This window comes from Salvelinus fontinalis, chromosome 9 (genome assembly GCF_029448725.1).
Source record: "Salvelinus fontinalis isolate EN_2023a chromosome 9, ASM2944872v1, whole genome shotgun sequence".
In the NCBI taxonomy this organism is placed as follows: domain Eukaryota; kingdom Metazoa; phylum Chordata; class Actinopteri; order Salmoniformes; family Salmonidae; genus Salvelinus; species Salvelinus fontinalis.
Window position 1 is genome coordinate 15,827,268 of NC_074673.1, and position 17,834 is coordinate 15,845,101.

At 44.3% G+C, this 17,834-nt stretch overlaps 1 protein-coding gene across 3 annotated transcripts in view; it reads right to left on the minus strand.

The window, feature by feature from the left end:
* tead1a (TEA domain family member 1a) overlaps positions 1 to 17,834 on the minus strand; it is a 119,673-nt gene that overhangs the window by 86,361 nt on the left and 15,478 nt on the right. For 2 of the 3 annotated variants that reach the window (XM_055933540.1, XM_055933539.1), the window contains exon 3: positions 12,448 to 12,659. The exons of the other annotated variant lie outside the window; for it this stretch is intronic. In XM_055933540.1, coding sequence (XP_055789515.1) covers positions 12,448 to 12,478 — 31 coding nt within the window. In that variant the 5' untranslated portion in view covers positions 12,479 to 12,659. The remainder of the gene's footprint in view (positions 1 to 12,447; positions 12,660 to 17,834) is intronic. 3 annotated transcript variants of the gene reach the window in all.

The window sequence follows — 17,834 nt, forward strand, 5'->3', positions numbered from 1 at the left end:
GGGGTAACACCGGACTGAGGGGCGGATCCTGGCTGGTCATGGCTGGATGACGGCTCTGGCTGGTCATGGCTGGCTGACGGCTCTGGCTGGTCATGGCTGGCTGACGGCTCTGGCTGGTCATGGCTGGCTGACGGCTCTGGCTGGTCATGGCAGGCTGACGGCTCTGGCTGGTCATGGCTGGCTGACGGCTCTGGCTGGTCATGGCTGGCTGACGGCTCTGGCTGGTCCTGGCTGGCTGACGGCTCTGGCTGGTCCTGGCTGGCTGACGGATCTGGCTGGTCCTGGCTGGACGGCTCTGGCTGGACGGCTTTGAAGGCTCAGTACAGACGGACAGCTCTGACGGCTCGGGACAGATGGACAGCTCTGACGGCTCGGGACAGACGGACAGCGCTGGGCAGGCAGGCAGCTCAGACAGCGCTGGGCAGGCAATCAGCTCAGACACTGGCTGCGCTGGAGAGGAGGAAGGCTCTGACAGCGCTGGACAGGTGGGAGCAGCTGGAGAGAGAACCCGGAGAGACAGCCTGGTGCGGGGAGCTGCCACCGGAGGACTGGTACATGGAGGTGGCACCGGGTATACCGGACCGTGAAGGAGGACACACGCTCTTGAGCACCGAGCCTCCCCAACCCTACCAGGTTGAATGGTCCCCGTAGCCCTGCCAGTGCGGCGAGGTGGAATAGCCCGCACTGGGCTATGCTGGCGAACCGGGGACACCATCTGTAAGGCTGGTGCCATGTACGCCGGCCCGAGGAGACGCACTGGAGGCCAGATGCGTTGGGCCGGCTTCATGACACCCGGCTCGATGCCCAACCTAGCCCGGCCAGTGCGGCAAGGTGGAATAGCCCGCACTGGTCTAAGCACGCGTACTGGGGACACCGTGCGCTTTACCGCATAACACGGTGTCTGACCAGTACGACGCTCTCTCACTCCACGGTAAGCACGGGGAGTTGGCTCAGGTTTCCTACCCGGCTTTGCCACACTACACGTGTGCCCCCCCCAATAAATGTTTGGGTCTGACACTCGGGCTCCCAACCGCGTCGCCGCGCTGCCTCCTCATACCAGCGCCTCTCTGCTTTCGCTGCCTCCAACTCCGCCTTGGGACGGCGATATTCTCCTGGCTGAACCCAGGGTCCTTTACCGTCCAGGATCTCTTCCCAAGTCCACGAGTCCTGTGTCCTCTGTTGCTGCTGTCGCTGCCCGTTTACACTCCGCTTGGTCCTAGATTGGTGGGTGGTTCTGTACAGACTGGCAGTGCAGGCGGCTCTGGGCAGACGGGCACACCTGTAGGGAGGAGACGGAGAGACAGCCTGGTGCGTGGGGCTGCCACAGGACCCACCAGGCTGGAGAGACCTACAGGAGGCTTGATGTTAAGAGGCACCTGAAGGACCGGGCTGTGAGGGAGCACTGGAGCTCTGGTACGCAGCCTTGGCACCACTCCCCCTGGCTGGAACACTACTCCAGCCCGTACCCTCCAGAGTGCAGGCACAGGTTGAACCGGGCTGTGGATGAGCACTGGAGATCTAGTGCCTACTACGCGCACCTCTCCCTTAGGCTCCACTCCCACATTTGCCCGGTACGAGCGGAGCGTAGGCATAGGACGCACTGCACCCTCCCAGTGCCCCGGAGACACAGCACGCAGAGCCGGCGCAGGATACCCTGGACCGAAACTGCGTACCGGAGACCAGACGCGCTAAGCAGGCACAATACGCCGCGGACAGATGCCCACCCAGACCCTCCCCTATAGGTTTAGGTGGTGCGGCCGCACCGTGGGGGGGGGGGGGGGGGGGGGGGGAAGGGGTACTGTCACGTTCTGACCCTAGTTATTGTGTTAATCCTTTGTTTTTTGGTCAGGACGTGAGCTGGGTGGGCATTCTATGTGTTGTGTTTCTATGTTGGGTTTAATGTGTTGCCTGATATGGTTCTCAATTAGAGGCAGGTGTTTGACGTTTCCTTTGATTGAGAACCATATTTAAGGTAGGCTGTTCTCACTGTTTGTTTGTGGGTGATTGTCTTCCGTGTCTGTATGTATGTTCGTACCACACGGGACTGTAGCGTTGGTTTGTAGTCTGTACCTGTTTGTGCGTTCTTCGTGTATTTGTAAGTTCTCATGTTTTAGGTCAGTCTACGTCGTTTATTTGTTTTGTAGTTTGTTAAAGAGTTTTTGTGTTTTGTCGTTCTGTTAATAAATATTCATTATGTCTTCACAACCCGCTGCATTTTGGTCTGATCCCTACTCCTCCTCTTCAGACGAAGAGGAGGAGAGAAACCGTTACAACAGGACTAAGATCGAATCGTACTACAGCGGCTCTGATGCTCGTTGGATGTGGCAGGGCTTGCAAAGCATTACAGACTACAAAGGGAAGCACAGCCGAGAGCTGCCCAGTGACACGAGCCTACCAGACAATGTAAACTACTTCTATGCTCGCTTCGAGGCAAATAACACTGAAACATGCATGAGAGCACGAGCTGTTCCGGAAAACTGTGTGATCATGCTCTCCGCAGCCGACGTGAGTAAGACCTTTAAACAGGTAAACATTCACAAGGCCGCAGGACCAGACAGATTACCAGGACGTGTACTGCGAGCATGCGCTGACCAACTGGCAAGTGTCTTCACTGACATTTTCATCCTCTCCCTGTCAGAGTCTGTAATACCAACATGTTTTAAGCAGATCACCATAATGCCTGTTCCCAAGAACAATAAGGTAACCTGACTAAATGACTACCGACCCGTAGCACTTACGTCTGTAGCCATGAAGTGCATTGAAAGACTGGTCATGGCTCACATCAACACCATCATCCCAGAAACCCTAGATCCACTCCAATTTGCATACCGCCCCAACAGATCCACAGATGATGCAATCTCTATTGCACTCCACACTTCCCTTTCCCACCTGGACAAAAGGAACACCTATGTGAGAATGCTATTCATTGACTACAGCTCAGAGTTTAACTTCTCTAGGGTAGGGGGCAGCATTCGGAATTTTGGATGAAAAGCATGCCCAAATTAAACTGCCTGCTTCTCGGGCCCAGAAGATAAGATATGCATATAACTGGTAGATTTGGATAGAAAACACTCTAAAGTTTCCAAAACTGTTAAAATAGTATCTGTGAGTATAACTTAACTGATTTGGCAGGCGAAAACCTGAGAAAAATCTATTCGGGAAGTAGTTGTTTTTTTGGTTTTGTAGTTTTCTATTCAATGCCATTACAGTATCCATTGACTTAGGACTCAAATTGCAGTTCCTATGCTTTTCACTAGATGTCAACAGTCTTTATAAATTGTTTCAGGATTGTATTCTGAAAAATGAGGAAGTAAGAGCAGTCTGAATGAGTGGACCCTAAAGTATCACAGAGCTTTTTCATGCGTGCGACCGAGAGAGTGCCTTTCTTGTTTACCTTTTATACTGACAACGTTATTGTCCGGTTGAAATATTAGTGATTATTTAGGGTAAAAACAACCTGAGGATTGAATATAAACATCGTTTTCATGTTTCTATGAACTTTACGGATACAATTTAGATTTTTTGTCTGTCTGTTTTGACTGCGTTTGAGCCTGTGGATTACTGAAGAAAACGTGCAAACAAAACTGAGGTTTTTGGATATAAAGAGCCTTTATCGAACAAAAGGAACATTTATTGAGTAAATGAATGTCTGCTGAGTGCAACCATATGAAGATCATCAAAGGTAAGGGATTCATTTTCTCTCTATTTCTGACTTGTGTAACTCTTCTACTTGGCTGGTTACTGTTTGTAATGATTTGTCTGCTGGGCTATGTTCTCAAATAATCGTAAGGTATACTTTTGCCATAAAGCATTTTAAAAATCTGACACCGTGGTTGGATTCACAATAAGTTCATCTTTAAACCTATGTAAAATATGTTTTGTTTTCTGAATTTTTATAATGAGTATTTCTGTATTTGAATTTGGCTCCCACCAGTTTCACTGACTGTTGAAGAGGTGGGACGCTAACGTCTCACGTACCTAAGAGAGGTTAACCTGTTTGGGCTGCAAGGGGCAGTATTGAGTAGCCAGATAAAATGTGCCCATTTCAAACGGCCTCGTACTCAATTCTTGCTCGTACAATATGCATATACCGTTTGAATTATTTCTCTGAGTGAAACAGAACTCATTCTGCAGCACATTTCCTGACCAGGAAGTGGAAAGTCTGAAATCGATGCTCTGTTCTTCTTCCTGCCTATAAATGGGCACAAGACTTATTAGTATACATGCACGTCATACACCTTCCTCTGGGTGTCAAGAGGCTGTGAGAGAAGAAATTAGTTGATTATCTTGGTCTGAGATGGAACACATCATCTTGGAATGACGTGTCCACCATTTTCGGTACTCTGAAGAGCGCGAGCTGGACAGTCGGATTGCCTTTTGTTTAGCTGCCGTTATAGGCGACTACAATCTCCGGCTTTGATTTTATTTGATACATGTCACCATATCATTGTAAAGTATGTTGTTTTCTCAATTTGGTTTCATCAGATTATTGAAATTTTTTCGGGAGTTTTGCCGTGTTCCGTTCTCTTCCGTTTGTTGACATGGAGAGTGTCGTGCCACCCGGCTAGCGCGCTTGCTAAATGAAGAGGGAAAGTGTCCGTTCTGAATCCAAACAACGACTGTTCTGGACAAAGGACACCTTGTCCAACATTCTGATGGAAGATCAGCAAAAGTAAGAAACATTTTATGATGTTATTTCATATATCTGTCGTAGTCGCCGGCGCCCAAGTGTTTCTGGCTATTGTGCTAAGCTAATATAACGCTACATTTTTTTTCCGCTGTAAAACACTTAATAAATCGGAAATATTTTCTGGAATCACAAGATGCCTGTCTTTCATTTGCTGTACACTATGTATTTTTCAGAAATGTTTTATGATGAGTAATTAGGTATTTGACGTTGGTGTCTGTAAGTTTTATGGCTGCTTTCGGTGCAATTTCTGACTGTAGCTGCAATGTAAACTATGATTTATACCTGAAATATGCAAATTTTTCTAACAAAACATATGCTATACAATAAATATGTTATCAGACTGTCATCTGAAGAAGTTGTTTCTTGGTTAGTGGCTATTTATATCTTTATTTGGTTGAATTTGTGATAGCTACTGATGGAGTAAAAAACTGTTGGAGTAAAAAAAGTGGTGTCTTATGCTAACGTGGTTAGCTAATAGATTTATATATTGTGTCTTCCCTGTAAAACATTTAAAAAATCGTACATGTTGGCTGGATTCACAAGATGTGTACCTTTCATATGCTGTATTGGACTTGTTAATGTGTGAAAGTTAAATATTTAAAAAATACTTGAGCTGGCTGTTGTCATAAGTGTACCGGCGTCGGGCTGCAGCCATAAGAAATTAACACCATAGTGCCCTCAAAGCTCATCAATAAGCTAAGGACCATGGGACTAAACACCTCTCTCTGCAACTGGATCCTGGACTTCCTGACGGGCCGCCCAAGGTGGTAAGGGTAGGTAACAACACATCCGCCACGCTGATCCTCAACACAGGGGCCCCTCAGGGGTGCGTGCTCAGTCCACTCCTGTACTCCCTGTTCACTCATGACTGCACGGCCAGGCACGACTCCAACACCATCATTAAATTTGCCGATGACACAACAGTCGTGCCTGGCCGTGCAGTCAAGAGTGAACAGGGAGTACAGGAGTGGACTGAGCACGCACCCCTGAGGGGCCCCTGTGTTGAGGATCAGCGTGGCGGATGTGTTGTTACCTACCCTTACCACCTGGGGCGGCCCGTCAGGAAGTCCAGGATCCAGTTGCAGAGGATGACCGAACATGCCCCCATTCTCATCGACGGGGCTGCAGTGGAGCAGGTTGAGAGCTTCAAGTTCCTTGCTGTCCACATCACAAACAAACTAACATGTTCCAAGCACACCAAGACAGTCGTGAAGAGGGCACGACAAAACCTATTCCCCCTCAGGATACTGAAAAGATTTGGCATGGGTCCTCAGATCCTCAAAAGGTTCTACAGTTGCACCATCAAGAGCATCCTGACTGGTTGCATCACTGCCTGGTATGGCAACTGCTCGGCCTCCGACTTTAAGGCACTACAGAGGGTAGTGCGACCGACCCAGTACATCACTGAGGCCAAGCTTCCTGCCATCCAGGACCTCTATACCACGCGGTGTCAGAGGAAGGCCATAACAATTGTCAAACTCCAGCCACCCTAGTCATAGACTGTTCTCTCTGCTACCGGAGCGCCAAGTCTAGGTCCAAGAGGCTTCTAAACAGCTTCTAACCCAAGCCATCAGACCTGAACATCTAGTCAAATGGCTACCCAGACTATTTGCGTTGCCCCCACCCCCCCTTTACACCACTGCTACTCTCTGTTGTCATCTATGCAAAGTCACTTTAATAACTCTACCTACATCTACATACTACCTCTACTAAAAGGTGCCCCCGCACATTGACTCTGTCCGGGACCACCCTGTATATAGTCTCGCCATTGTTATTTTACTGCTGCTCTTTAATTACTTGTTACTTTTATCTCTTATTCTTATCCATATATTTTTTTTAACTGCATTGTTGGTTAGGGGCTCGTAAGTAAGCATTTCACTGTACTACACCTGTTGTATTCGGCACATGTGACTAATACAATTTGATTTGATCTACACTGATTGAAGTGACATTCTGGAGATGGCCACACAGCTGCCCCCCTCCCCTCATTCTCATCCAGTTGCCGAGCAGCAACGCCTTCTTCTCAAACAAGATCCTATTCATGTAGCACGCGTTGTGGTAAAGAGCAACTATAGCAGTAACATGTTTCCTCTAGAATGTCAGTACACTAGAGGATTTTGTGTGAGTGTGTGCATGCGTGTGTGTGTGTGCGTGGGTGTGTGTGATTGATAGGGGGGGAGGCTGCTGTTAAAGAATCTCCCACAGAGTAGGCATAGCTTTGACTCAATTAGTTTGTGTGCCGAGTGCTGACACGGCACAACTAACTCCTGCTATTGGTGGGGATGGAAAACGTTCCATTCCAATCACTAAATGAGTGGTCTTTTATTTCTCTCCCCCTGACAGAATTATGAACGGTGTTAGTAAATCACTTACCGCTGAAAAATAAGGATTATCAGATGTTGAATTAATCATTTAAAATACCTTCTCCTTTCGTTAGTTTGACATAGTAGCATGATTTGAGGAGTAAATGGCAGAGATAGTGGGAGAGGATTTAATAAGGTAAACAAAGAATAATGTTAACTTAAAGGGACTCTTTTGGCATTTCAGAATCTGTCGGCAGATATATTTATGGAAAGGACAACAGTGACACTCAGAAGCGTTTTGGAGATGCCTAGCTACCATACTCCTCACTGCCCAGCAGGATATCTGGCTGAGGTTTTCCTCCACACTCCCACAAGTGTCTTTCCCAGAACCCATCTCTCTAGGAAGTAGAAAGAGGCTTACCGCACCTAACGTAATAAAATATTAAGTTCTTTCTTGTGGCACAGCCACACGCATATGTGGTACATACTGTACTGTACATATGTGTGTGGCAACCATAGACATACATATTCACAGCCCACCAAAGTTCAAAATATAGGCATTTAGGAACACACAACGATGACTGCCTATGTTGTTCATTCTAAACCATAAAAATAATGATATGTTTTGTATAATATATGAGTAACATATGCATTTAGTACTCATTCTAAATGAGAATTAGTGTGTGACACAGGGATGTTTTCTGTAATAAGTAAATTCCTCCAGATCAGCATTATGGTGTTGAATTGGCAAAGAACAGAATCCTATGAGAGTAGTCACGTCACTGTAATGAAAACTGCATAATTAACTCATCTGTTGGGTTTAAATGTATCACTTCCTTGTATCATCCCCCCCCCCAAACCACATCACAAAAGGCTTCGCAGACAAATACACCCAACCCCCCACACCTCATTCCCATTTCTCAATGATTTAAACCTGATCCATAATGAAAGAGGAATCTGGAACACTACTTCGGCCCTATTTACTTAAACTGGTAACCTGATTTCTAGCATTCACCAACTATGCTTTTTATGAGCAACAAGAGGGCAAGTTTTTATAAGTCTGATGATATGTTTCTCAATGTTAACATTTTTGCTGAGTTTTCAACATCATAGTAGAAGAGTGTATAAATGTTTGAGCTCTTCCTGTGAGAAAAAACTAAATATTAAGAAGAGAATCTGGATTTACTCATTTGGGTCTGATGTTTGGACATGGTTGCTCTGTTATGTTGCGATTGTACACAATGCGGGGCAATGTCTCAGCTCAAACAGTCTTTCTGCTCCACTGATTCTGTACTAATGCAGTGGAGGAGGGAGGGAGGGGGACAAGGGGAGCCAGAATGTTGTGATTGGTACAAATTGGCCGTGCTAGATGCTGGAGTGGGACTGCTTGTCCGAGCCCCCAGTGGCAGATGGGAGAGGGAGATTATTCATGCAGCAATATATTGTGGTTATACTTACACTGCACTTCATCCTCCAGGCAGGGACAGGGACAGCCTTCCAAACAAACGCCATGACATGAATGTGATTCCACAGAAACTGGGCGCATACATCCACACCGGGCAGCCATCTCGCTCTGTCATTCTCTCCCTCGTCTGCTCTAATTCCAGCTCTTCTGGGGCTACCTCGATGTATGTGCAGGGAAATAAGGAGGCCACCAGACAGTGTATTGTAATGAAATGTAATGATATGTATGAGTGTTTGCATCACCAGGGGGTTGTGGTGCTAGGGGGTTGATCATGTTACGGCTGTAACAGTAAACACAAGCAGCAGTGTGGTCCTGACTGAGATGTTCTCTCTCTTGGAAGCTGCATCCATCTCAAGTGAAGCCAAAACACATAACACTGCCTCCATGGCATCCAATCTTCTGCAATTTCTGGGAAGCTGTTCCCCACAAGGGCAGTGTGAAAACACTTCAACACAACATTACTAAATGGACATGGCCATGCCTGAAATGATGTATAGTGGGATGTTTCTCTATTAATCTGCCCATTGAACAGGAGTTGGACTCCCGAAAGAAATAGGGCTTTAAAAAAAAAAGTATCCATATAAGCACACAAAGATGGCAGTTACAAAGCCTGTACATATTTCTGTGAACACCACTGACAAGCTTATTCATAATACAATTTAGCATTTTGTAATTATGAAATGAGACATACGTGTATAAATAAGTACAGATTTAATACTAAAGGGTTAATTATCTACAAGAGGCTACAAACAAAGGATGTTCTTAGATCTTTTCCAACATATTACAAACAAGCGTTGAGAAAAAATGCTTTTATCCCGTGCTATTCAGTCCATTTCTACTGATAACGTGAATTACTTATGCACCGCTATTAGTTTATGGGTCTATCATAAGGCTGGAAATTCAATTAGGAATGACCTGACAATCCCTTCTTTCATGCTTTTCTCTGTCAGATATATCTTTGCATTTCAATAGCATGATGCATCAGTGAAAGAGTGTGCCCATCTTGCTCAGTGTGCCATTACAGCACTGGGCTAAGTGAGACATGGCTCCTTTATCTCTCTGGGGAGGCCTCAGCACAATGCCATTATTTCAATATCCCTCCACCTGAACGGGTCTATTTACTACCCTACTATGCCATTACACTGTACACATCCTTTGTCGCCTTCATAATTGGAGAAATGGAGAGGATGCAAAAGTCGGAATATTTCTGAAATGCTGACTTCTGCCTCCTCATCCAAGTACTGTGGATTGCACTGCATTTGATGCAATTGGAGTTACACTACATTCATAACAAGATGTGGGACCTAATCCTATGAAATTGTTCTAATTTAATGTCTGACTGATAAGAGCATGCCCTCCTTCTTCCAACACCTGACAGGGAGAGACGTCCTCATTGCCAGAAGAGACTGGTTCTCAGTGAGCACAGCTGGATGAAGCTCCAGTCCATTCACAGCTCCAAATAACATGACAAATGATAACACCATCCTTAGAGGTGCAGCTCTCGGCTTCTGCCGCAACACCACAAAGAGCACTAACCAACCCCCCAGTCCTAACCAGGTTGCTCTGTCCTGTAAGACAGCAGTAACAAGGTCAGTGATGTGGCAGAGGACTGTTACAACACTTCTTAACAAGACAGACACCGGCGGAGACACAGGCTATTCACAGATGTTCTGAGGTTTCTACTGAATACAAAACACACTGGCTAATTATCACTGGCTGTGAGATGAAATCAAAATGTCAGTCCATTCAACAGTTACCTAAGTCTGAGCAGATTACTACATACCACAACCCCCCTGACTGCACACCATGGAAATGCTCTTATTAGTGCTATAAAGAGAGGGAGACGTAGGAACATGTGCCTTCCAGGGTTTAGAAAGGGCTGGAATTATGACCCTGCATGTTATAACATAATACAAGGAGGCTGCACGCCCTAATGCAGCTCACTCTAAAGACTAATCAATTGAAGTGAATTTGACCAATATTAAACGCAGTATGTAGCTTCTTTTTGGAGTCTGACATCTATCATTGTCTATCTAGAGCTAAACTGAATTCCACCACGATGAGTCATTCAGTTCAAGTTCAGTCAATACAGATTACTAGTGACACCTTCAGATACATTTATTGTATGCTGGAAAACTGGGAACAAGAACATTAAATAGAAACCTTGTCTTAATTTTGTGTCAAATATTCAATGTAAAGATTGATAAAAAAAAAATCTGACTATCACACATTCCTGAACCATTTCATTCTAATAATTGAAACGGGTGTATACAAAAATATTATTATTTTCGTTCATCATACAATATTATTTGAAATCTGTAGTATCAAACCACACAGAACAATTTCAATGTTCTTACTTATTGCTCCACCATGATGCAAAACACTGTGGCGCTGCATTTCCTTCAAAAACACACCTAACACACAAATGGGAAATCAATTTTGACCGCATTAAAGCAAAAACATGTCGCTGTTTCCAGGCAACAACTTAATTTATGAATGGTTCTTGAAAGAATTATGTAAAAACAGAACATTTTGTTGAGGGAAAATAATATTCCGTTATAAAAAGCAACAGCCAAAGTTGATCCACTTGTGCTCACACGATTCATGTATGTGTCATGTCTATAATTCCGTCTACAGTTCTGAACTGTTGACAATGTCCAGCTATCGGGCTCTGAAGTGATCAGTAAAACCAAGCTAACCTGGCAGCATAGTAACTCTTTCAGGATTCAGGTCCAGTCAGACAGCTACAGTAACAGGCTACTTCACTACATGAGGAGAGGAGAGAGTGTGTGTCTCCCCTCCAGCAGTGTCATCTCATCCCACCCACGTGCTAATGACTTGGAGGTGAAACACAACCCTCTGGAAACTGTTGTTTGCTGTCCAACTGCCAGCCAGTGCAGATTTCCATTGGAGTGGTTCAAGTGAGGCTCGTCTCTGAACTATGGAGGAGTCAACAGCAATACTATAGTACTGTATACTGAGTGTACAAAACATTTGCTCTTTCTATGACATACATAGACTGACCAGGTGAATCCAGGTGAAAGATATGATGCCCTATTAAAAGCAGTGTAGATGAAGGGGAGGAAACAGGTTAAAGGATTTTTAAGCCTTGAGATAATTGACGCTGTTCTGAGAGAAAAGGGGGTGCAATTAAATATTAGGAAGGTGTTCCTAATGATTTGTACACTGTGTAAATTCTGAACAGTTAAGGTTCTGTCAGAGAAATCAAAACTATTTTGTGCAATGTCCAGCTTTGAATGACAGTTTGTTGCTTAAAAGGTACATTTATGCCTGGACGAGTTAAGTATCGTCACTTATATGTGACTTTTAAAAATATATATTTTTTAATCGGATTAAATGACATTGAACCAACTTGGAATAGACATTGAAATGACGTCTGTGCCTAGTGGGGAAGGCATTGGTTGAAATTCTCCCGGAGAATCTGATGGTCTAGTCAGTTTGATCTCCTATAACACTAGCAAATCACGAGCCAATCAGCACAGAGCGTGGTGATGTTCCCAAAGCATAACATTGGTCCCACGTGGAGAAAAGAGTGTGCATCTCAGTAGGCTATGGATGGAGACCAGTGCACTGTGAATGTATCTGGCAACTTTTTCCTGTGACAGGTACATTTGCTACAGCATAGCCTATATTATAGTCTTTAAACACAACGAGACTGATAGAACAGATCAAGTTAGTTTAAAATGTTGCTAAACTATTCTTTTTTCAAATGATAAATTAAGCAATGTGCACACAGCAATACGTGAGAATGTCCCAAAATGTAGGTAGCCGGAAGATACCATTCTAACGTACACCACGTGCCAGTGGTTTGTATGACAGAGATAGAAATAAATATCTGTTAAGCATTTTGAAAGATGAGAGATCTAAAGATGCAATAACTAGGATGTTACGCAGAATGCTAATTAGGTTAATCATTCATTGATCATGCAAGACATTGATTAAGCTAAACTTTATTAAAAGATACTGACTGGTTTTCTGATCCACGCTCCAAGATTCCATGAGATAGTTTGACAGTTGTGGAGGAATTCTTCAGTTGTGCAAACCCACAGTTTCATCAGCTGTCTGGGTGGCTGGTCTCAGACGATCCTGCAGGTGAAGAAGCCGGATGTGGAGGTCCTGGGCTGGCATGGTTGCACGTGGTCTGTGGTTGTGAGGCCAGTTGGACGCACAGCCAACTTCTCTAAAATTACATTGGAGGCGGCTTATGGTAGAGAAATGAACATGACATTTTCTTGCAACAGCTCTGGTAGACATTCCTGCAGTCAGCATGCCAATTGTACGCTCCCTAAAAACTTGAGACATATGTGGCATTGTGTTGTGACAAAACTGCACATTTTAGAGTGGCATTTTATTGTCCCCAGCCCAAGGTGCACCTGTGTAATGATCCGAGCTGCGCTCGGGCAAGCAATAGCCCCGAGTCTGCCGCGCAGAAGAAATATCAGCCCATGGAGAGAAGGACAAGATTGATCTTTACTCAACTTTTATGTTTTCCCTGTTAGTTAACAATGTTATCATAGTACATCTGCTGCTTTGCATGATGTATTGTTGTCTCTACCTTCTTTCCCTTTGTGCCGTTGTCTGTGCCCAATAATGTTTGTGCTATGTTTTGTGCTGCTACCATGTGTTGCTACCATGTTGTTGTCATGTTGTGTTGTTACCACGCTGTGTTGTCATGTGTTGCTGCCTTGCTATGTTGTTGTCTTAGGTCTCTCTATATGTTGTGTTGTCTCTGTTGTCGTGATGTGTATTTTGTCCTATATTTATATTTTATTTATGTTTTATTTTTAATCCCGTCCCCGCAGGAGGCCTTTTGCCTTTTGGTAGGCCGTCATTGCAAATAAGAATTTGTTCTTAACTGACTTGCCTAGTTAACGGTTAAATAAAATTAAAAGAAAAAAAATATACAACAAAAATCAGCTCCTCCCTCGGCTTTTCGGCCAACCACCTATGAGTCGAGAGCGCAGATGATGCGTCTTGGGGGACCGCACAGACCAGTCGAAAGCACCAAATGTGGTGTAGTGAGCTGAGAATGGGTCCAGCGAGCGCACATGCAGTGGGGGTGAGCAAATTGAACTTGAGTTTCAAGTGTGACTGAGTGAGCAGAACATTTTGCCGCACGCAAAGTATTAATTTGAGAGCAGAGATGTTCATTTTGAAGGAGATACAGTTGAAGTCGGAAGTTTATATACACTTAGGTTGGAGTCATTAAAACTCGTTTTTCAACCACTCCACAAATTTCTTGTTAACAAACTATAGTTTTGGCCAGTCGGATAGGACATCTACTTTGTGCATGACACAAGTAATTTTTCCAACAATTGTTTACAGACAGATTGTTTCACTTATAATTCACTGTATCACAATTCCAGTGGGTCAGAAGTTTACATACAATAGGTTGACTGTGCCTTTAAACAGCTTGGAAAATTTCAGAAAATTATGTAATGGCTTTGGAAGCTTCTAAAAGCTTCTACCTTCAAACTCAGTGCCTCTTTGCTTGACATCATGGGAAAATCAAAAGAAATCAGCCAAGACCTCAGAAAAAAAATTGGAGACCTCCACAAGTCTGGTTCATCCTTGGGAGCAATTTCCAAATGCCTGAAGGTACCACGTTCATCTGTACAAACAATAGTACGCAAGAAAAAACACCATGGGACCACGCAGCCGGCATACCACTCAGGAAGGAGATGCATTCTGTCTCCTAGAGATGAACGTATTTTGGTGTGAAAAGTGCAAATCAATCCCAGGACAACAGCGAAGGACCTTGTGAAGATGCTGGAGGAAACATGTACAAAAATATCTATATCCACAGTAAAACGAGTCCTACAGCGACATAACCTGAAAGGCTGCTCAGCAAGGAAGAAGCCACTGCTCCAAAACCGCCATAAAAAAGCCAGACTACGGTTTGCAACTGCACATGGGGACGAAAATCGTACTTTTTGGAGCAATGTCCTCTGGTCTGAGGAAACAAAAACAGAACTGTTTGACCATAATGACCATCATTATGTTTGGAGGAAAAAAGGGTCAATATCACACTTTACCAGTCTTAGCAAGCAGTCATCATCATGAATCAAGTCGACAATCTACTGGCAAATCCTTTTTAATCCTTGTTATATGAAGAGAAATAATGAAGAGAAATTATAGATAAAACGTATCGGTGCTCATCGGCCATAAACATTAAACAACAAGTCGGAAATCGCAAATTCAACAATGAGTGGTTTGGAAGGAATCCGTAGCTAACTGCAAGCATTGCAAAGCAATCACTAGCCTGCTATTCAGCTGTGTGGCCTCAAGTATAAGATTAAGGGCCTCTTTTCCTAGTTTAAAATTATAAACATTCAACATTGGCCATGCTGTCAATTAAACATTTGTGCTGCGCTCAAAACAACTTAACTCGGAACTGCAAAATCTGACATTAGTGAGTTCAAGACAACTGGGAACTCGGGAAAAACAAGCTAGGACTGGGAAAATACGTTTTGAACTTTCATCCAACTCGGAATTGTAAATTAGGAACTCGGGCCTCTTTCTAGAGCTACAACCTGAAGATGACTTACGTCATCATGATTAAACTTTTGTCTTCTTTTTTTCTCGAGTTCCCAGTTGTCTTGAAAGAACCATAAATCCAGAGAATGCCAGACTTTGATGACAAAGTTTAATGACAAAATTTGCCCACGAAGGACCACCGCACCACTTTCCTGTTCAAGTGAGCACAGCACAATAAGGTGAGTCCAAAAATGTCTTGTATGCTGCTGCATAAGTTATGATGCACCAATTTGTAAGTCGCTCTGGATAAGAGCGTCTGCTAAATGACTTAAATGTAAATGTAAATGTAATATGCCAGGGAGATATGTATGCTGTAGCTAAGTAGTACTAAGTGTATGTTGTGTAGTAAGCTGTTAGTAGCCCATGTGCCTCACCTTAGTAATTTGGTCTATTTTCCCCTCTTCATTTCACCTACTGTTCTGACTTGGTAGTGCACATGTAGCCTACAGCCTGTTTTTGAGAAATGTAATCATTGACTATTGTAAGAGCTTCATTGCCTGCTTATATGCCCCCTTTATTTATCCTACGGTTCTGACTTGGTGAACAGGGAGAACACTAAGAACGGCACATGTTCTGAATTCTGTCACAGTACATTTCAAAAGTGCTGAACAAAGTTACATTGACTACGTCCATCCTAGCTTGCACATTCATGTCTTAATTGCCTCTTATCCGCTTGTCGTCCCCTCATGCCATAGTTTGTACATCTCAATTGTCAATAAAAGCCACATTTGTTTAAGCAAGTCAGCCATATCTGTAAGGACTGACGCTGGGAGACGAGAAGCAAGTACAAGGAGTGAACATTTAATGGATAATAGACAAGAAACAAACAAGGACAGCGTCTGGTCAGGGGAAAACATAACGACATCAATGCTGACACGGGGAACAAACTGAGGAGCAGACAGATATCGAGGGGCAATCAACAAAGTAAAGGAGTCCAGGTGAGTCCAATGAGCGCTGATGCGCGTAATGATGGTGACAGGCGTGCGTAATGAAGGACAGACTGGCGTCATCGAGTGCCAGGGAGGGGAAGCAGGAGAAGGCGTGACAATATCAGCTACGTTTTTTTAAAAGGCAGTAAATTAATTGGAATTAACTGTTTCGCTGCCAGAAAAGGCTCCGGGGATAGCCAGGTGTAGCAGTGGTAAGGTGTTGGGACTGCTGTTGGGATAGCTTTATGTAAGCCTTAACAGTTTGTGGGCACCATTTGTCACCATTATAGTGCAATTAATGTATTGTTTAGTGTTGTGGCTTTGCTGGCATGCATACCACAATGGGTTTTTTCTTCCCCCCACCAAGATTTACATGCTAAAATCGCCACTGGTGGTACTGAGAGTTTGATGCTGTATGCAGGCATTGTTATTAGGACATTTGTCATGTAGAGAGGATGACATGTTATTGACTTTGACAAACTGCCGTCTGTCTATTTGGTTAGAAAGATGGTTCTTTACAGAGGATGGTTGAATGTGTACAAGTAGGTTAAGTAGGTTAGGTACAGCTCACCTCAGTTCCACATAGTATTTTATCACTTATTTGGCTAAATTATTATCCATTATAATCCACTTGATAAAGCAGCAGTTAAATGGACTGTTACCTTGAATGCAACACTAAGAGGTAAAAACATTTAAACTCCAATTGAATTCTGTCTATGCCATTTCCTGACATCATATTTTACTATCTCTCTCACTGCAGTTGTTCTCAGGAGACATGTCAGTGTGTTAGTAGAGAACAAGGTGGAGTCTGACAAGGTGGAGTCAGATCAGGTTTCTACTTCATCGCCCTGGACCACTAAACCTACGAGGCAGAGGACGCCAAGTTTGGACCTGTGAGTCACCTTTGTGACCTTGATGTAACTTTTTTCTTAGGCTTTTGCGATCATGGGTGTTCCCTAACTCATCTATAGCCTTACACAACTCAGCAACTACTGTATGTATCCCTCCACCTTCTACAGTGGAGCCCTGACCAGGGGTATCAAATTCCAATGTCTATGTACCTGTTGTGTTGGCGTAGTTACCGGCCCAATGGGAGGCGGTGTTGATGACAGTGATGCGTCCCAGTGTGATCTCATCAGACAGTCGCTGTGCCAACACCATGCCTGATGACAACCAGATGATATTCCTCCACCCTGGATCCCAGTAAATACACACCTAGTCTCGGTCTCCGTGTATGTTTGTTGCGCGTAAAAGAGTGAGCAATGGGTCTGTATATGCAGGTGTGTGTGTAGTGTAGGATATACATTGCGTATAGGAGTCTACTCTTAGTCTGTATACACCCTGTATTACAGGCCTGTGGTTTGTGACATCCCTCCCTCTTTTCTCATCTCCTCAGATAGGTGGTGCTCAGTGGAGGCTGCTGAGGGGAGAACTGCTCACAATAATGGCTGGAATGGAGTGATTGGAATGGAATCATACATAGAAACCATGTGTTTGTTGTATTTAATACCATTCCACCTATTCCACTCCAGCCATTACCACGAGCCCATCCTCCCCAAATAAAGGTGCCACAAACCTCCTGTGGTGGTGCTCACCAGACCAGTGTTTAGAGGCAGGGATGGACTGAGATTGCTCCTCTATTCTGCACTCAGTGATTTCCAGTCCCCATAAACACTCAGACACGGTTAGTTCCCATTCCCCCATAAACACTCATCGACGCGGTTAGTTCCCATTCCCCCATAAACACTCATCGACGCGGTTAGTTCCCATTCCCCCATAAACACTCATCGACGCGGTTAGTTCCCATTCCCCCATAAACACTCATCGACGCGGTTAGTTCCCATTCCCCCATAAACACTCATCGACACGGTTAGTTCCCATTCCCCCAT